The sequence below is a fragment of the Paroedura picta genome, chromosome 16 (genome assembly GCF_049243985.1).
Source record: "Paroedura picta isolate Pp20150507F chromosome 16, Ppicta_v3.0, whole genome shotgun sequence".
Taxonomy (NCBI): Eukaryota; Metazoa; Chordata; class Lepidosauria; order Squamata; family Gekkonidae; genus Paroedura; species Paroedura picta.
Window position 1 is genome coordinate 18,232,097 of NC_135384.1, and position 20,745 is coordinate 18,252,841.

At 48.8% G+C, this 20,745-nt stretch overlaps 1 protein-coding gene across 1 annotated transcript in view; it reads left to right on the forward strand.

Moving 5' to 3' along the window:
- The first annotated feature begins 2,314 nt into the window (after positions 1 to 2,314).
- Positions 2,315 to 20,745, forward strand: part of PRR12 (proline rich 12) — a 63,593-nt gene continuing 45,162 nt past the window's right edge. The window contains exons 1-4 of the mRNA XM_077315895.1: positions 2,315 to 2,847; positions 14,323 to 14,435; positions 15,311 to 15,472; positions 16,876 to 20,363. Of these exons, the coding sequence (XP_077172010.1) occupies positions 2,762 to 2,847; positions 14,323 to 14,435; positions 15,311 to 15,472; positions 16,876 to 20,363 (3,849 nt within the window). The 5' untranslated portion in view covers positions 2,315 to 2,761. The remainder of the gene's footprint in view (positions 2,848 to 14,322; positions 14,436 to 15,310; positions 15,473 to 16,875; positions 20,364 to 20,745) is intronic.

Genomic DNA, 20,745 nt, shown 5'->3' on the forward strand with positions numbered 1-20,745 from the left:
TAAAGGTATCCCCTGTGCAAGCACCAGGGGGTGACCCTTGGGGTGATGCCCTCTAGCGTTTTCATGGCAGACTCAATACGGGGTGGTTTGCCAGTGCCTTCCCCAGTCATTACCGTTTACCCCCCAGCAAGCTGGGTACTCATTTGACGGACCTCGGAAGGATGGAAGACTGAGTCAACCTTGAGCCGGCTGCTGGGATTGAACTCCCAGCCTCATGGGCAGAGCTTTCAGACTGCATGTCTGCTGCCTTACCACTCTGTGCCACAAGAGGCTCATAGCAAGATTATTAGGATGTTTCAATTTTGCAACCAGTAAATTACAATTCTTATTTTATGATAATTAAGGCATTCATAGGCTTCAGCTCCCAAGTAGAAAGCAGGGCTTGGGACCTTTTCCTATCTTAAGCCAAGCTGGGCACTTTCACCTTAAGCTTGGAATCAAATGGCTCTTGGCCTGTTTTATCTCTAGCCTGAGACCTCCTTTTATTTATCTCGGGCTGAAACCTTTTAAATGATCTGTAGTCTATCTGAGGCTGAAACAGTAAGTTGCCTCTGGCCTGTTAACCTCAGGGCCTTCAAAATCAATTCACCCTCAGAGAGAAGTTACTGTGCATTCATGGAACTTGCTTTTTCTCTGTAACAAGGTTTCATTGTCAGCTTTTGTGGCTGCTCTGCTAATTCAGCAGAGATATAAACCATGGGTGATCTGGAAGGGATGCACCAAGAGCAGAGGACACTTACACAGGCCATGTTTCCTGCATTCACAGAACTGAAGCAAGCAGAAAGAATATATTCTTTCAAAGTATGTCACTGATATTAGAAATATAGCAGAATGTTTTCATACAAAGTGGATTCTTCCAATTTGTGAATTCATGACACGTGATTCAATATTTCCACTGTCTGTGGCCTGACCCCTTGATGCTGTGTGACACTTTCCCCACACACCCTTAATTATGGAACCAAAAAGGAAAGTGAATGATGTAGCATATGGTAAAGAGGAAGAAATGAATGAAAAAAAGTGAGAAGCAGGAATAAAATGCCAGTTATAACTTTATTGGTATTACTTTATTGGTATTACTTTATTGGTATTACTATACTGTTCCAGAATGCTTTTACTTCCACTATGCTGGCATCATAAGCCCATGTTGTTACATTTTGTGGCAAATGTAGCTGTTTTTCTATAGGGAAGCAACAGTCCCGTCAATGGACTGCACCATTTCAGGTGATCCTGGCAAGGAGCTATTGCATTTCAGTTTTCTACATATATACATTGTTCAAATTTAATATGTAGTACAGTCTGTGAAGTGTGAAGCACATGTGCACGTCCCCCCCCCCCAACACACGCACGTAATTAGGTCTGGTTACAACCTACAAAACAGGTAAATAGACTGTATCATCTTTAGTAATTCACTGTGCCTTCCAGTAAGGCAGGAACTCCCGCCACGTGCACATGGCAAAACAAACACCTCATTTTTCAACACACGCACCTTTTCCCAACACCACTGTACTCCCACGTAAGAAGGGGGGGGGAGCATCAGGTGTGAGGCAACTCCGAGGGCCACAGTTACATCAAAACAAACGCCCGCTTTTTCAAAGCTGCATCTCTCCCCCACCCCAACATTTAAAGGGCATTCATATGTCTGAAAACACAGGTGCCCTCAAAGGGCGCGCTGTAACCCCGCGTCGTACTCGCTCCTGCGAATGCCCTTCAAACGTTACGAGGAAACCACTGAGTAACGCGCGAAGTACTTCAACCCCGGCACGACTCATTCTCTGCATGGACTCATTGATAGGAGCGGAATGAATGCCCCGACGGGAAAAGGAACTTTTCTGGGGGGAAATGCATACACTACCCGCCTGACTCCGCCGCCGCCCCCCCCCCCCGTTCCCCCAGCTCTTTTTTTCCTCTCTGACCCCTTCCCGTTAGTCTGCGGCAGCCAAACGAAACAGGAGTCAAAAGCCAAAAAATCTTCCCAGCCGAAACTCCTTCCCCTCCTGCCCTTTCATATTTTGCTTCTCCTCACATCCCTCCTTTCCCGCTTCTTCTGCACAATCCCCCCATACTCCTCAGCCCGCCCCGCACTCCGTCTTCCTGGCCGGACTTGGAGGAGAGGAAGAGGAACCGTCTCCATCCTTTCCCCCTTTGTCCCTTTTCGGCTTCTCCTCCGTCCATCCCTCGTTTTCTCGCCGCCTTCCCTCCACTCCCCCCCCCCGGCCTTCCTCCTCCTCCTCCTCCTCCTCGCTTGCCCTGGCCTGGCTCCATTTCCTGTATCTCTTCTCCCCCCTCCCCTCCCCGTGTGTATGCCTGCCTGCCTGCGTGTGCAGGAGAGGAGAATCTGCCTCTCTCTCTGCGCCCCTGCCCGTTCCTCCGTCCACCACCATCCCTCTCCCTCCTCCTCCTCCTCCTCCTCCTCTCCCCAGCACGGGATTGTGGGAGGAAGCGGAGCGGAGCGCAGACAGACGCCCAGCGAACATGGCTGCACCATGAGCCGCCTCCCAGAGGCTCGTCGCTGCTGCTGCTGCTGCTCCTGCCGCCGCTGCTCCCGCCGCCACCTCCTCCTCCAGCCGCCCCAGCGCTACCGCCAGCCCGCGGCTTGAGTCGAGGCCGAGCGGCGGCCGAGGGGGGGAAGGAGGAGGAGGAGGGACCCCCGATCTCCTCCCCGATCCCCCCCCTCGACCGACGCCGCGGGGGGAAGGCGTAGGGGGGCACCCAGACCCAGCCGACGGACCCAGGCCGGCCCGCTCCCCGGCGCCCCCTCCCCATGGATAGGAACTACCCCAGCGCCGGCTTCGGGGATCCGCTGGGCGCCGGCCCGGGATGGAGCTACGAGCGTTCGGCCAAGGCCAGGTCAGGCCGCCGGGGGGCGGGGGCGGCGGGGGGCAGGAGGAATGAAGGCGCTCCCTCCCCGGACCGGGAAGCAGTCGCAGGGCCGATGGTGGGGCGCAGGGGGAGCCTGGCTTGCAGCTTGGGCTCGGCTCCGTTGCAAGGCCGCCGCCGCCGCCTCCGGGCCCGGGGGAAAGGGGGGTCCATCGGTCGGGGCGGCCCCCTTGCAGAGAAGAATGCCGGGGACACCCTTTTCGCCCACTTCCCGAGGCGGGGCGTTTGGGGGGATGCAGCCGGGGAAGGGGGGACGGCGTCTGACGGCGCCTTGTGCTGTTGGAGGAGGCCTGTGCTTAAGCCTCTAGGCCGTGCAAGGGGGTGGAGGGGAGCAGACGGGGCACACGGATCCCCTGGGCACAGCGGCCTGGCGGGGAGGAGCGGCAGAAGGAGGGAAAGGAAATGTGTGTACAAAAGGCATGGGGTGGAAGGAGAAGTGGCTGCCCCTTTATTCGATCCGGGGTGCGCAGGCATCCCCACAGAGCAACCTGTGCGAGAAGAGAGGTAGCTGAGGCCTTGTGTGGGCTGTTCCAGTAGCAGGGGTACAGAGTCATCCCCACACCTGCACCTATGCGTGGAAAAAAGCCCTTGTTTTTGTTTTCCCCCTGCAGGTGAGGGATTGTGGAAGCTTTGGGATTTCTCATCTTTCCTGCTCTTTGGGGGATGGGGGGAGCAGACCTATTGAGGCAAGCAGTGGATCCCTTAAGTTCTGTCGTATAGGCTGAAGTAGGAGGCCTTGGCTGTGTGCTTAGGAGTAGGGAACCACTTCATTGTATACAAAAATAAATCAGCACTCCTTGGGGAGTTCAGGGGGGAGGAAGAAGCAGGATTGATATAGGTAACTCAGGAGGCTGTGCAATTGGAGACACCTTTTAGCATTTCAGTGTTTACAGGACCTTGGAGACCTATAACCACTGTAAGAGGCGATCCTGGCAGGGCAGTGGCTGTCCTCCTCCTCTCGCACAAGATGTGGAAGAAGTGGGCTGCCCATTTGGTAATTATGCATTCCCCAGTACAGGAGCTTGGGATGCTGGTTGAAGGTCTTGTTCCTTCATATGTGATCTTGACATTATATAATTTAGGATGACCCTTTTCTGTAGGGGTGCAGTGATGAAGAGATGGGTGGGTTGTTGTTGTTTTGCAAAAGTCTGGGTTCTTTCTAAATACCAGGGAATTATAGGGACTTGAGAACCCCATTATTCCCATAATTTTCTCTGAGAAAATCAAGGTGTAATGTGGATTGCAAGCCCTCTGATTCCATTGATGTTGTATTTACAAACAGGGATGAAAAACCACTTGGTGTTTGGCAATTTATACCTGAAAAGTTGTTGTTTCTCACTTGTGTGTCAAGGGGGAGTTGACATCCCATGAACTTACAGCCTCTGCTTACATTTCCAAAATTAGATTTAGACTGACAGTCCCTGAGGCTGCTGCTTTCGGTTAATGTGTAGGAAGAGAACTTTTGAGGGCTCCCTCAACTACAGTTAGGATCCATCAAGAAAGGTGGGACAGGTTTGGTTGTTCTTGTGGCCGAAGGCTGGCTTGCTATTTGTCTGGCAACATTATTGGCTATCTTCTCCTCAGGCCCAGAGGCCTTGTTTATCTGCCAGGAGAACATTGGCTGTTTCTCTCCTACTGTCCATCCCACCCCAGTTGTGTTCCTTGTAATGCCCCTGCTTCCCTCTTGAGGAACTCGGAAGCCCTTACAAACATACCAGGCCTGCCTTGCTTCCCATCTGGAAAACTCAGGAACTATGGATCCATTTAAAGTAACTACGTCCTGCTTCATTCTTACAGGAGGCCAGGGATTTTGGATCTCCAATCCCAGCTCCCCTCAGCCCCACCCCCTCCAGGAGAGTAGAGGACCGCTTGCTCTCATTTACAAGACTCTACTTCCTTCCCTCAACATCTAGAAATCTCACATTTTGGCATTTGTGGTCAGATTGTTTGTTTCCTTCTCCAGTCTTGTTTTATATAAGTGAGGGGGCAAAGAGATGGTGCCTTGTGCCAAATTTCTTCTCCTTGTCCTGCACTTCATATGTAGCTATTAAGTGTTATATTCCAATTTCTAGATGTAACTGCACATATATATTTTTAAAAGAATTGCACCTACTTCCCTTGAAGATTCTTTGTAGCGGTGAGCAAGGGAATCTTGCAAAAGATGCTACAGCCAGCTTTTGAGAAAGGGCATTAATTGTAAGTTTGATTTAAAGGTGACACTGGCCATCAGTGAAAATGCTTACCCACCTAAGTATTCCATTTCAGGATACTTACCACATACATTGGCCTATCTGTGTGCAGTGGCTCTTAACATACTAACAGCCACTGGTGTCATAGGTTGTGCAGCTGAAGTGCTGGTGCAGCTGACATGATAGTGCTGCATATGTAGGACCAGCACGTGCACAGGATGGCTAGTGTAGAATACTGGCATGGGTAAATGGTTTGCCTATTGCCAGTGTTTTTCTAGAGCATGCATAGTAGGGTTTGCAGCAGTGATGAGGGACTGATAAGTTGGGTCTAATAGAGCAGAAAATTCTTGGAAGGTTTTCTGCAGTGTTTTCTGGGAGGAGGAACTGAGGGGGAAGGGGATTCAAGTGAAACTGGAAATCATATTCCAGGTGGGCCAGTTCCAACGTACTCCACAGCTGCTATCACAGGGATAGACATACTTCACAAATATATATCTTGAGTGAGCCAGGAGGCAGCGCAAAACCATAGAAAATAACTTTATAGCCTGACCTTTCTGGTTGGCTATATTTTTATTTTATGTTGTCAAGTCATGACTTATGGGACTTTCAAGGCAGGAGACTTCAGAGTTGGTCAGCCATTGCCTGCCTCTGCATAGTGACCCTGGGGTTCCTTGGCAGCCTCCCATCCAAATACTGACCCTGCCAAGATCTAATGACATGAGGCTAGCCTGGGCTATCTAGATTAGTGCATGTTTTTTATACTTGTAGATATATAAAACAAAACAGAAATATACATTCGCTACCTCTCCTGTTGATTTTTTTATGTCTCTTGTTGATTTTTTATATTTTCCTCAAAGGCGTAATCCTCCAATGTTTACCCTTTCCTAGGCTTGTATCCCTAAAGCATCCTCTTATTCTGTTTTTCTGCCCTTGGGACAAGGACTGCTAAGTAATGATCTACCTAGTTACATTTGTGGAGCCCCAAACAGTTATGTTTGTGACCTCTGGAAAACTCAGCATCAGTGTTTCAAAATCTGGAAACTCCAGGCCTGGTGAATTAAATCAGTGTCAATCTGTTGTGTAGCCTTTTCCTGATTCTGCCCTTCTTTTTATCTGCCGCTTTCAAAAGGAAAGAGAGTCTGAAGAGAACTGGAAATTTGCCCTTTGATTTTTTTTTTTTAAACCTGGGCATGGTATGTGGTGCTGTGTGATGTCTAAACACTGTTTCCAGTTTTGGGGGAGCAGCAGTGAGCCATGGATCTGAACAAATGCAGAGTGTATTTCTGTCACAGTGCCTTAGTTGCCATGCAGGCTCAGAGCATCTAAGGTTAGCGATCAGGCCTTCCAGTTGGGGGGGGGATAATTTCCAGATGGGCACTTCTCTCTTTACCTCTGAGATATGATGCAGGTTATACCATCTGCTGGTCAGCATATAGAGTTGACCTTACTTTGGAAATAAGTCTGCACAAGTTGATGGTCAAGAAAGTCTGTAGGAGCCCACCTATATGTGCCCTGACCTGTATGGCTCAGGACAGCCCACTCTTGTTAGATCTGGGAAGCTAAGAGGGGTTGGTTCTGTTTAGTATTTGGATGAGAGACATCCAAGAAAATCTGGGGTTGCTGTGCAGAGGCAGTTTATGGCAAACCGCCCCTGTTTGTCTCTTGCTTTGACAACCCAATGGAGCTTGAAGGCACTTTACGCCATCACCTGCTTATGTGTTAACCATTTCAGACACATCAGCCATTGAAAGAAGAACCAGTTTTGTCTGCGTTGTGCCTGTCTGATTATCTCTATCCTCTGCTCCCCAGTCTCTGTCTATAGCCCTATGAAGGCAAAAATCGCATAACCTGCTGCTTTTGTGCCATAGGGTGGTGATGTTGTTTGGAGGCTTTGGCATTCCTCTTCTGGTAGCTGCTTCATATACCGAGGCTTCCTTCTATTGTATATTGTGCATTTTGATAGTGCATATACTTGATATAGCATGTGCTACCTAACTGCAAGTGAGCATTTTCTGTTGCAGGTGCACATGGTATGCATTGTAAAGTTGTCCCTGAAATTGCATGAGAAGAACCAGGAATGTGTATAATCAGTAGAGCTAATCCAAATTTTGGGTCATGTAATACTGAACTCTGCAGCCCAGAAAATGATAGATTTACAGATTTTTGTATAATTTGCAAAACTTCATAACGAAGTATGAATCCAGTGGTACCCTTAATACCAACAAACTTTACTTCTGTTTATAAGGTTTTGTGTGCATACACACTTAATCTGTATCTATTTTGCATAACTTCAAGTAATTTGGGGAAATTACAAGGATCTATGCAGGCTGCTGAAGCTCCTTCAGACCCTGGATTTCCAGCTGAGCCTCACCATGGGACTTCAGAAGTCTCTGCGTGTTCACCAGTGCTACAACCTGCTTCGTACACAGTGCCTTGCACCCCAGTATTAAACTCTGTGGTTTCACAGCATTGCAAATTACAGAGAACAGAGAAAACAGTTGTGCCACACAGCCTTTAGCGGGTGCATAACTCTGCACTTGCTGGAAATCTTTGGGCTGTATTTAGAATACCTGTGATGATTTACACACTTTTGAGTTGTTGCTGTGACTCTTAAATTTGCTGCGCTTACATGTATCTTTTTGTGCTTGTCCTCTGTGAGGCTCATTCTGAAGAAGTCACCTCTGACTCACAAAAGCTCATGCTGGAAGAAATGGTAGTCTTCAAGGTGCCATAGGACTTTCATTTTATTTCATTCTACTATACTATCTTGTTGTTATTCTGTGCATTGTTTTGCATGGAATACACACCTTGAGCTGCAGGCATGTTGGACACACTTTGCATTGGTTGCGCTGCAAAGCATGCTGTTCTGTATGTAGGTTCATGTATGAGGCTGTGTGAGTGTCTATATTGTGCATCTTGGACAAGCAGATATAACTGTGCTATTTGCTCATATACTCAAGTGATGAGTGCATTTTTTGCACATTATGTTTACTACTGTAAGTGACTGGTTTTTCATATTGTGTGGCTTAAGTGCAGGAATTACTTGTAAACAATTAGTGACAATTCAGTTCATTCATTAATGCACACTTTTACATCCAGGATGTGTAGAAAACAGCACCGTTTTCTTTCCACAGAAGAATGCTCTAGTGTGTGTTCCAGTAGCTTGCACAGAAATCTGAATGTATTCAGAGTTTTTGTTGTTGTTGTTGTTATATTTCAAGGATAGCATGTTTCTAACCCTCACGGGCTTCATATTTTTGGGTGGGACTCTCAGATACATTCTGTTAGTGCAGTTCCTGGAATCTGTCGCTGGCATACTTCTTCCAGTCTTTCTTTAAAATCTCTTGTCTAATTTATTATGTTCATCCATCTCTCTTGACCCCAGCACACCAAATTTAAAACAAAAATAAAAATTGGAAGAAGGGAAAGCATACAAATGATGAAAAGTGTCCTAATCTGAATAAATTAAAATGAGTAGCCATGTTGGTCTGAAGTAGCACAATAAAATCAGAGTCCAGTAGCACCTTAAAGACCAACAAAGATTTATTCAAGGTGTGAGCTTTCGAGGGCAAGCACTCTTCGTCAGACTAAGAACTGACCATCATAACAGTAGGAATATATAAGCAAAAGTTAATCCTGTTACATTAGTAAACTTTGCCACAGCATCCAAACACAGTCACATGATAACTCTCTGCCAAGCCAGCCAATCAAACCCCTGGGTTACTGTGGGCCATTCCAGTTCTCTCAGACCCCTCTCAATGGCCCATTATGCACGGCTGCTGAAATGGCGATTTCGGGTCACATGGAAAACGCGGAGGGGGAAGACGCGAAGCACATCGGTTATGCACGGGGCGGGGCACAACGGCGGCAAAACCCAGAGTAACCGATTATGCATGCGGCGATCCCAGCGCCACTTCTGCTTGCGCCCCGGTCACCCGGAAGCTGCGCTTTCTTCCGCGTTTTGCGAACGTGGCTTTTTCGGTGGCATGCACCGAAGCTGCGGCCGGTTGCAGCCGGCACCGTGCGTTATCGGTGATTTTAGTCGCTGCCATTCCACCCCGAATGTGCGCTAAAACCCCCGTGCATAATGGGTCATAGGGTGTATGTGATGGGGAAAGGGAGAATTTAAACCGCTTAAAGAAAACCGAGGCCTGCTGGGTGACTGTGGGCCATTCCAGCTTACCATACCTCTCTCATAGGGTACCTGTTATGGGGAGAAAAGGTGATTTTAAACTGCTTAGGGACAACTGAGGCCTGCTGGGTAACTGTGGGACATTCTAGTTCTCACAGACCTCTCATCCCCACTTTTCTCATAGCTCCATTCTTATGGGGACAGCACTATCTATCTTAGGGGAGCTTTTTAAAATGGGATCTTTCATCTGCAGTCTGAAGCATTCCACTCTTAAGCTACTGCCTCACCCTCCTGTATGTGTGAACTAGGCCTTAGACTCTGTTCACATGCAGCGTTTCCCCTTGTGATTTCTTGCAAACCTTCAATAGTCAAGCTCCTTGAGTACAGTGCCATGTACAGAAAGTCCTGAGTTCAGTCCCTGGGAGAGCCAGTTAAAAATATCAGGTAGAAGATGATAAGGAAGACCTCCGCCTGAGACCTTGGAGAGCAATTGGCCATCTGAGTAGACAGTAAAGATCATTATGGACTATAGTTCTGATTCAGTAAAAGGCAGTTTGTGCGTGTGTTTGTATTTTGAGAACAAGTCGCAAGGGTACTTCTCAACTAACTTTCCTGACTCTGTACTTCCCTTTTAAATTGTAGCCTGTATTGTCTCCTTGAGTCTCCTGTCTCCGTGAGAATATAGAGAAGCTAAAGCTCAGTGACAGCTTCTCAAACTGGAAGAACGCTGTCTGTGTGTAGTGATGCTTAGAGCCATCTCTGTCTATTACAGCTTGATTATGCTTTTCTTCCTGGGAGCTTGGCCCACCCTATATCTTTTTTCCCTCCATGATGGGTTTCTGCATATAGACATTTTCAGATTTATAAATCTCCCCACCCAAAAAGTTTTTGCAATGGCTGTAAGAGGTGTCTTAGGGACAGCAGGATCATAGAATTATAGAGTTGGAAGGTCCCTCTAGGGTCATCTAGTCCAACTGGAGGAAATTCACCTACCATCCCATCCTGCAGCAGCAATTATTTCCCTGGGTATGCAAGAAAGGGCCACAAGAGACAAACACTGACACATCCCTTCCAGCCTACCCACTCACAATATGCCTAAGTCTGTGTGGGTAAATACCACAGACCCAGCAGGTAAGAATGGTGACAGTGAGAAACGGGGCTTTGGGGAGGGGGGCACTCTTCTACTTTGGAATCATCTTCCTCAGGAGCCACGTCTCTTTCAGCTTTTTGTGGAGGCAAAAGCTTTTGTGTCATTTGGTGAATGAGAGGTGCTTGGCTAATTTTGATAACCTTAACTGTTTTTTTCCAAATTTTTTTCCAAGTTCCATTTTTATGTATTTGATAAAAATGGTTGTAAAACCGCTTTGAGTATTTGAAAATGGTATACATTCTTATTAAGTTAATCTGTCTTGCCTATGCCACCCAAGGAGATAGGTTACTCTTAATTTACTGGTGTGTGTGTGTGGGGGGGATCATTGGTGTTTAGAGTCAGTGATTTGTTCTACAGTTCTGTTGCAGTTCTCAAGTCAAGTAGTCTATCAACTAGTGCTCATGTGCCCTTTGGCCCTCTGAGGATTCTGTGCACTTCTTGCATGCTGTTTTGGTTGTTAGTACACACACTCATACCGTGGCTGTCATCTTGGTTCCAGGCAGCTGTAAGTGTAGGGTCTGTAGGCAGCTTAGATACCACCTGGGGAGGAGGGAGAGATTTGGTGCACAGGATTCATGCCCAATTACTGCCAGTTGAGGGAGAAATAACTACAAGCAAAGATGTCTTTAAAAGGGGGTTAGACGGATACCTGGAGGGGAGGGCCCTCAGTGGCCACTAGCTATGTAGAAACCCCCATATCCACAGACAGTAAACCACAGAAATCAAGTGCTAGGTAGTAACATCAGGAGGAAGGCCTTGACCTCTGTGCCCGGGGCAGCTGATTCACTGGTCTGATCCATCAGGGTTTCTCTTTATATACCTTCCTTGGAACTGGAATGGATTTATCGCATGGCTTTGAAGTAATTGTGGGCTGATGGTCTCAACTGCCCATTTATACAGCTGAAATAGTAGTGATTGACCCTGATTTGGAGATCCCAGGCTTGCCTGATCTCATTGGATTCTCATTCTCAAACTGGGGGTCAGGACTCCTTTGGGGGACGAATGACCCTTTCACAGGGGTTGTGGCAGGGCAAGCTGCTTGGCTGGGGGGGGGGCGCCATCCATACAACAGCCCTGCAGGGTAGATTGAGATAGAACGTTTGTCTGTCTGGAGCAGTGGATAAGCACAAGATCAGCATGTTGGCACAAGAGGTAGAGCTGAAGTGAGAAACCCTGGGGAAAAAAACTATTTATATACAATCATGAGCAATGGATCTTCACACCATTGGTCAGTTTCGGTTTAATTTCTGTGAAAGAACACTTGCATAATTTTATGGTTGGGGGTCACCACAACAGGAACTGTATTAAAGGAACTGTATTAAAGGGTCGCGGCATTAGGAAGGTTGAGAACCACTGCATTAGATCTTGGGAGTTAGGCAGGGTCATCGCTGGCCAGTATTTGAATGGGAGACCTCATCATGATCCTGGGATCTTGATGAGGCGACAGGCCATGGCAAAACAGCTCTGAAGGTCTCTTGCCTACAGCATTGCCAGAAGTCAGCTGTGACTTGATGGCAGTTTCCACCAGCAATAGTAGTGACCTCCTATAAAGAATCATTGCAAGGATGACAATAACAAAGGCTTTTGTACATTGAAAGTACTGGACAATGAAAATAGCATGTGAAATATCTGCCTCTGCATGTATTTTGATATGGATGATGTGGGTCATTTTGAGGTTCAGTTGAGGACCTTGTACAAAGATGGTCAGCTGAATCCTATATTTAGGGGGTCCATAGCCACAACGTTCATTCATAGTTCTGTTGTGAGTGCATTGGGAAATACCAGTCAGAAGTGTTTCTCCATGCTACTGATAGAGCATCCAAGGCATGGGGGAGACTGGGGGAATGTGTTTGGCCTTGTCTTTCTGCATTAGGATGGTTTCCACTCAGCTGTTGGCACTGTATATTATAGCAAGGAGCGTGAATGAAAGAGTCTCTTATTTCCTGTTTCTTAATAAAATTAGAGTCCAGTAGCACCTTTAAGACCAACAAAGATTTATTCAAGGTGTGAGTTCGGGTGGTCAGTTCATAGTCTGAGGAAGAGTGCTTGCACTCAAAAGCTCATGCCTTGAATAAATCTTTGTTGGTCTTAAAGGTGCTACTGGACTCTGATTTTATTGTGCTACTTCAGACCAACACACTACTCATTTGAATCTTTCCTTTTTCCTGTAACCTTTCAAAGAATGGCCTTGATGTGCTTGCTTCTCCACAGGCCATCCTGTAACACTCTTGCATGGAGGGTTGTCTGCATCTGTTCTGTTCTGTGCTGTCCCTCCCCACCCCCTCCTTTCAGATGAACCAGGCTTCTGATATCTCGGTAGCTTGTGCAAGTCATCTTCAGGTGGCAACTTCCCTCAAGGCAAGAACCCTTGCTTCTAGTGTGAGCCGCTTACAAGTCAGGCACATTTGGATTCTTCTCTGTGTGGCCTCTCCTGTCCCTGGGCTGTGCTTGCATTTCCTGCATGGCACGGGCATAATTGTGGCACATGCCTCAACACACACATCCAGAGAATAAATAACGGTGTCGGGTTGGTGTGGTGCTCAAAGGATGGGAGTGGCGACATTGCATAATTATGTACCTTGCTTGGTTACCAAAGGGAGTCTGGAAGAAGCCCAGTGTGTGGGAGCAAGGAATCTGGGGTGTTCCCTAAAGAAAGCTGGGCACAGGGGTGGGGCACGATAATGCAGCTCAGGGGAGGAATAGAGCTATTCGTCTTTACCAATCGGATGCCCTAGAGTGTCAGACATCAGGTTCTTTTCCTTGTTGGAATTGGGTTTTTTTTGTGAAAACAGGGGAATGACTAGCCACAAGGTTGGCTTTATGCGTTGGATTAGGAGTACTGCAGCCAGAATTCCCTTTTGTGTGTATGTGTGTGTGAGAGAGAAGAGTCATAGAAGGACTGGCTTAATATATATTTAGGACAGGAAAGAGAATGTTGTGGGCAGGTATTCAAAATCAGGACGTGGTTTCCCTTTTAAAAAGCTGGCTCTGGTGGTGGTTGGAAGCCAGGTCCCCCAGGACCGGCTGCACAGGGAGGTTTTCACATCTTGCAGCTAGGATTCTTGGGGTTTCTCTTCTGACAATAGGCTGGATAACTGATTTAGGGACTGGAGCTGTCATTTCGGGAGCAGAATTGGGGATATTTGCCTATAAATGATTGCCTCCTTATTTGGTGGGAGTAGAAGAGGAGAATAGGTCAGCAGTGCTTGGGAGAAAAGGCTGTCCGGAGAGTGCTGCAAATAAGCATAGAGGGATTTCAGCAGCGCCCACGGCTGAGGAAGCAGGTCAGGACTGAGGGGCGGTCTTTTGCAAGAGCTGTGTTTTGGCCGCCGGGATAGACAGCTGCGTTTTCCTGTGTGGGAGGGGGGAGAAGGGGATGCAGGTCAGGCGCAAAGGCTGTGGGAAAGCAGGACATGGGGACTACATTTCCCATCATGCACCACTGGTTCCACATTCCAATCTTTTCTCAGGCATAGGCGGGTTACTGACGGAAGAGGATGTGGGTAGAATAGGAAAAGTATGTCCAGAGGGGCCTTACTCTGCTTGCTGAGTGTGTTGAATGAGGGGAGAGGGGACTTGTCTTTGTTGCTCTGTTTCTCTTCTCTATTGTTTTTAGTGTGTAGTGTGTATTCTCTTGCAGTAATTATCTTACACCGGGTAAAAGAGGGTGTTGATATCCCCATTTTACAGAAGAAGAGCTGATGATTGCCCAAAGCTGACCAAGGCGTGTGGCTAAGTAGGATTTCTCTATCCCTGGGCAAATATCTAATATCCACAACTCACTTTCATGTAAAGGTTAATTAATCCAAAATAATTGCCACCCCCAGCACAAAAAGCACTGGTAAACTCTGTCTAGATTCTTTAACTCAGCTTTTTGTGCACACAGCCAGGATGCTTAAAATGCACACTATGATCTTGACTGGCATACCCTAGTGAATCTCTCAAGCTGATGGTTGGTTGTCTGTCTTACTTAGCTTGGTGTACGGCGGATCCCGGAGCTCACACCCAGACACGGATATTTTGCATCGCCAAGCATACGCCACCCCCCATCCTCTCCAGGGCTACGCTACAAACCACCATCCGGCAGGTACTGTGCTCCGCCCTTAATTCTCTATGCATCTATGATTTCATTGTTTACTTTACACACCACACATCGTTTACTTTACACACCACCTTTGCCTTCCTCTGCAAATGTGAGTGCCATCTTGCTTCATTTACTTTTCTCTCATTTCTCCAAACCCCAGTGGGTCTTTCCTTGCCTCCAATTTCTCATCTGTCCTTCATTTCCGGCTTTCTTTGACTTTCTGTCTCTCTCCTTTGCCAGCCATCTGTCCAGCCACTAACTTATCATTCCACTCCCCAACTCTGTGTAAGTGTGCATATGTGCATGTCCCTTGGCTGATTCCTCAGCTTGGCTGATTCCTCCTTCCTCCATATTTGACTCGTTTGTGTGGGGGTGGAGTTGTGGCTCAGTGGCACAGCATCTGTTTGTGTGGAAAAAGTTGCAGTTTGAGTCCCTGGCATCTCCAGTTAAAATAATTAGGTTTGGGGTGATGTGAAAGACTTCTGCCTAAGACTCTACATAGCCATTATCAGGGAGAGCAGATAATACTGATTAGGATAGACCAGGGCTCTGACTCACTATGAGGCAGCATCTTGTGTGCCTCTGGCTGCCTAGTCCCTCATCAAGGTTCCTCCCCCTCCCCATTCTGACCTCCCTATTTATTTATTCACTTTCTATACTGGGGTGGTCTAAAATAAGGGAGAAGTCCATATAGATTCCTGACAGCCATGGCCTCAACTGTGAGCTGGAGGAAGAGTGCCGTTTTATAGGCCCTGAGGAACTTCTAGGGCTCCCCTTCTCTATTCCCCATGTTGGTCCTTTTCCCATCCCTTTTGATGAGTCCTTCTGTCTTCTTTCCCCTTAACTGGCTTTTGGCATCTCCTGTTTTTCGCGCCCAGGTCTCTCCGGTCTGTTCGAGACAGGGCTCCATCATGCCAGCAGTGCCACTCCGGACGCCTCTGTCATGAACCTCATCTCAGCGTTGGAGTCACGGGCGCCACAGCCGGGCCCTTCTGCTTCTTCCCTCCTCTCCCAGTTTCGTACTCCATCCTGGCAAACAGGTAACTGCTCTGTAGCAGCAGGAAAGATGTGGAGAACTTAGTTTGGGTGTATGAGGGGTGAGCTTTGGTGTTGACATGATATAATGAGATTAGATTACAAGATTACAGAAGCCTTTATTGGCATTAAGATGAAATAAAAACAAATACATTAGGATAGTTATAGTAAGAGTGAGTTCCTCAACTTCATTATGAACATAAAGTTAACTTTAAAAACAGTACCTAAAAACACTGCAGTGCGGGAGGTTGTTGTGGGTACAGATCCGTCTAGCAATCTCTTAACGATTGCTGATTTGTCCAGATTAGGTCGAAAAGAAGAAAGTATATCATTGATCACAGTGCGGTTTACAGAAAATTTATGGCAAGTCAAAAGGATGTGAGACAGTGAATTGGGGACTTCCCAGCCATGAAAACACACCCTCTTATCCATGGGAGTATGGTTAAACCTGCCTAGAAGAATCTTTGAAGGGGAAAAATTTAGCTGAGCAAGCATAAAAACTTTTATTTCTAAGTAAGATTCTTTTGTGACAAAATAAGATGGAATAAGTTTGTCAACTGGGGAGATGTTCCATACTTGAGGAGAAATAGAATAGTTGGTTCTTATATGCTGCTTTTCTCTACCTGAACGAGTCTCAAAATGGCTTATATTTGCCTTTCCTTTACCCACAACAGACACCTTGTGAGTTAGGTGAGGCTGAGAGAGCCCAGAAATTACTGCTCAGTTAGAACAGCTTTGTCAGTGTTGAGCCCAAGGTCGCCCAGCTGGTTGCATGTGGGGGATCGGAGAATCACACCCAGCTTGCCAGATTAGAAGTCGGCACTCCTAACCACGACACCAAGCTGGTTGGGTCAAGAACAACCAGAGGACAAAGTTTGATATTCAATATCATCAAATCTCTTCTCTGTGTATTTGTAGATGTTATTCTCATCAAGGCCCATTAATGAGTGAAATAAGTTTGTGAGATAGTTTACAGAACCATTTAGAGTTATGGGAATCACTTAAAAGAACGGCCAGTAAGCTACTTGGCTGAGCCTTGAAGTTGATAAGAAGCCAATATTTATAAGTTAACAGCCAGGCTCTTGTTTCAAGTCGTTGTTGTCCTAGTTCAAGAATTATGATATCATTTGCCACATTCCTGGCAACTTGAAAGAGCAATCTAAGAAAAGAGGTGATAACATATAATGAACAATGGGATCCCATGCTAGCATCTTTACGCTGGGATAGGGATGGCTGAAGCATAGCCTGCCAGGCTTTTATGTACCAGTTGCTACAATCTTTGGAGTGGGTTTTGTATACTCTTATGAGCAAAGCTTGTAGATCTTTATTAGTGGCCTCTGAATGTGAAATTTGGGGTCTCTTTGTGCTGTTTTTTGTGGCTTTGATGCTTTCTCTTTGTTCCTTGCAGCCATGCACACTCCAGCCCCAGCAGAGCTCTTCATCTCGGGAGCCCTCCCAGGATCTGGCACCTTCCCCTCCTCATCAGCACTCTCTGCATACCAGCACCCAGCCTCCTTCAGCGGCCGCAGCTTCCCAGTCACCTCCTCACTCACCCTGCAGGACGCTACCTTCAGCCCAACCTCCAATGGCCTCTTGTCCCCCCACGACCCCCTGCTCCACATCAAGTCCTCTCAGCCAAGCGTCCCCTCGTCCCTCAGCTTTGACCGACTAGGCAGCGCGGTGCTGGGCACAGGCTTGCCCTCCCAGAGCTCTGCTTACCGCAGCGCCCAAGAGTCAGCCTCCCGCCACCTCCCCTCCCAGTTCAACCTCCTGTCGTCCTCACTGGGGCCATCCGACCAAACATCCCAACTCTACAATACCTCTGTCTTCTCCAGCTCTCCTGCCTCCTCCATCGAGCGGGCCATCCCCCGGCAGGATAGTGTGATCAAACATTACCAGAGGCCCTCGAGTGCCCAGCCCCAACTGCCGGCCGCTCATTCCCTCCAGCATTACCTGAGCTGCGGGGGCAGCTACCAGCAAATGCCTCATCGATCCAGTCTTTCTTGCAGCCCCCTGGGAGAACAGTCCCCTGCCAGCAGTGAAAGTTCCCAGCAACAGAAGACCCCCCAGGCCACACGGCAAGAGCCCTCTCAGAGTTACCGCCCCATCATCCAGTCCCCGGGGTATTCTAGCACAGCCTCCTCTTCCAAGTCCAAGAGCTACTCGGCCTCCCGTCAGCCACCGCGGTCCACAGCCACTCCCAAGTGCCAAAGCAACTACAGTTCATCCACACCCAAGCCCAGCTCTGTCATTGCGAGCCAGTCACAGGCCTATTCGCCCGGACAGCCCCAGAGCCTGCTTTCCATGAGCCAAACACAGAGCTACTCAGTCAGCCAGCCGCAGAACCTATCCTCGGTCAGCCAGGCCTCGCAAGGCTTCAGCAGCAGCCAGGCCCAGGACCTGACGAGTGTCAGCAAAGCTCAGAGTTACTCGACAGCAGGCCAGGCCCAACAGGGCCAGGCCACACAAGGAGGGCAAGGCCTGCAGACGTGTCAGAGTCAGACTTACTCCCCCGAGCAGCTGCAAGGCCTCTCGTCCGTTGGATACAGTGTCCAGGCTGAGCCCCATGTCTCTGTGAGCCAGACACCGAGTTATGTGCCGGCTCATTCGCAGGGGATGCCCACAGCCAGCCCGTCTCTCAGTTATAGCACTGGCCATTCGCCCGCTATGCCTGGGCACAGCCAGTCAATTGGTTATTCACACAGCCAGAACCTTCCAGACTCGAGCCCTTCCCAGATCATTCGGCCTCTCCAGTCGCCCACAACTAACCGACCCCAGAGCGTAGCATCACCTGGACAGTCTCAGAAGTATCTCACTTCTGTGTTGTCTCCTTCCTTCATGCAGACAGCTCACACACAGAGCTACCAGAGTTCCCAAGGAGGGCTAGAGAGAGCGGCATCTTATGGGAAAGGAAAGGCCGACTCAGACTTGCTGTCCTCAGAGCGGACAGAAGACGAGGAGTTCTTGATTCAGCACCTGCTGCAGTCGCAGAGCCCACCAAGGGTGCCCACCGAGGGCATGGTGGAGTGCGAAGAGAGGGCTGGCAAAGGGATGGGATATGAGCTGAGCAAGACCGAAGAGCGCTACCACCTACAGAGTGTCATCCGGACCAACTCTAACTTGGATAACCAAGGTCTTGAGATGTCCTTGCAGAGCCTGAAGGACAAGAAGAAAGGAGAGAGGCCCAAGGAGTATCCACACACACGTTCTACACCTGAGTCCTTGGCCACCTCTGTCGTGCATTACAGCCATCAAGCTGGCTCTATGGACTCCTATGGACAAGATATAAAGAAGTCAGTGGAGCAGCATCTTCAGGGTGGTCACATGGATACAGGGAGCAAAGAGATATCCCAAGCCCACTCATATTTGCAGAAGACTCCTGAGCATGCCCCCCAGCCGCATCCCATGGAGCCTCACGGGTTAATGCCCGGTCAGCAAGGGGCCACGCTGATGTTGGACTCCCCTCCTGACTTGCCCCCCCTTGCCCTTTCACAACAGCAGCAACAGCAGCAGCAATCTCAGTTGCTCCAGTCAGTGCTGACTCATACCCAGAGCCAGCTGCACCCCCGCAGCAAGGTTCGCACCCCACTGGACGTCCACTTGATGGAGCCCCAGCGCATGCATCAGGCTGAAGCGCCCTCACCGCAACTTCAGATGCAGGCTTTGGAAGCGCATCTGCACCAAGCTCATGTGCGTTCCCAGAGCATGGAAGCACAACTTCTTGAACCACAGCAATCGCCACAGCTCCAGAGCCAACTGCAGCAAGAAAGAATGCAATCTGAGGGCATGGAAGTGATGCCCCAAGGCAACCTCTCCCAGTCACAAGAGATCCAGGACTTCTTGGAACCAGAACTGAGCTTGGAGTCCCATCTAGGCCAAGGTGGGGCAGTCCAAACACAACAGCATCTACTTCCCGACGCCAGCTTGGACCCGGACTCCTCTCAGCAAGTCCCCCAAGGTCAACTGGAGGGCAAGGACCAGTTTGAAAGCCCTAGTCCACAAGGGGCCAAGCAACGCTTTGTACCCCTTACCTCCATTTGCTTCCCAGATTCTTTGTTACAGGATGAAGATCGTAGCTTCTTCCCAGGCATGGAGGACATGTTTGGTCCACCTCCTTGTGCTGGGGATGAGTTCCCAAAGCCAGATGATGGCACACAGGGCATGGAGAGGGGAGAGGGGATGAAAGGGGGAGGTTATGATATGATGCCAGGAGGTCAGGGGTACCAGAGCTACTGCCAATCAGAAGGCGGGGATGGGCAGCACTTGGGGTTGGATTCTGTGTCAGTGAAGCATGAGTTGCCCTCAACAGTCAACACAGAACAGCTAGGGCTCATTCAGTCTGGACAGCATGGGACGCCGCCCGTCTCTGAATCCAAGTCGGGTCTGACATCACCAATTTTTTGCTCGTCCAAGCCCAAAAAGCTGCTCAAGACCTCATCCTTTCACTTGCTGAAAAAGCGGGAGCCGCCTTTCCAGCCGCCCAAAAAGAACTATGCCCAGGAGTATGAGTTTGAGGATGATGAGGATAAGGAGGACGTCCCAGCTGACATCCGCCTCAATAGTCGGCGCCTGCCTGACCTCCTTCCTGACCTCATTTCCAGCTGCCGCACCAACCGGACCACCCTCAGCCCCATGGGTGACATAGACTTTTGCCCACCTAACAGTGGTCTCATGGAAGGGCCCAAACGTCGGGGACGCAAACCTACCAAGCCCAAGAGAGAAGGCCCACCCCGCCCCCGTGGAAGGCCTCGCATCCGCCCCCTGATTGAACCGCCCCATGGTGTGGCTCACGATGGAACCAAGAAACCCCGTGGCAGGGGGAGAGGGAGGGGGAAGAAAGCTGGGGAGGAGGGGGTTGATCCTGGAGCAGGCTTGGAGTCACTCAAACCTCTCAAGGTAAGCTGGGATTGAGAGGTGGTGGTTTTGTTGAAGCCTCGGGATTTTTAAGGGGTAATGGTATCACAGTGAATGGGTAAGGGAAACATTATTGGAAAGTATGACTTCTGGCTTTCTAGGCTGACTGTACAGCGGGTGAGAGACTTCTGAGGTGTTGAGTTCTGAGGAAGTGGAGACTGGTGTACGATGTGAATTAATGAGTACTTGGATGGTGACCACCAAGTAAAAATAGGGCTGCTGTGCAGAAGACTGCTGTGCAATCCTGCTTAGCTTACAAGTTCTGATGAGACCATCGTAGCCTAGACCTTCCAGGTTAGGTCATGCACCCTTACAGTTGTGATTACTGTCCCAAATGGCTAATCCTTGATCAGTGATCCATATG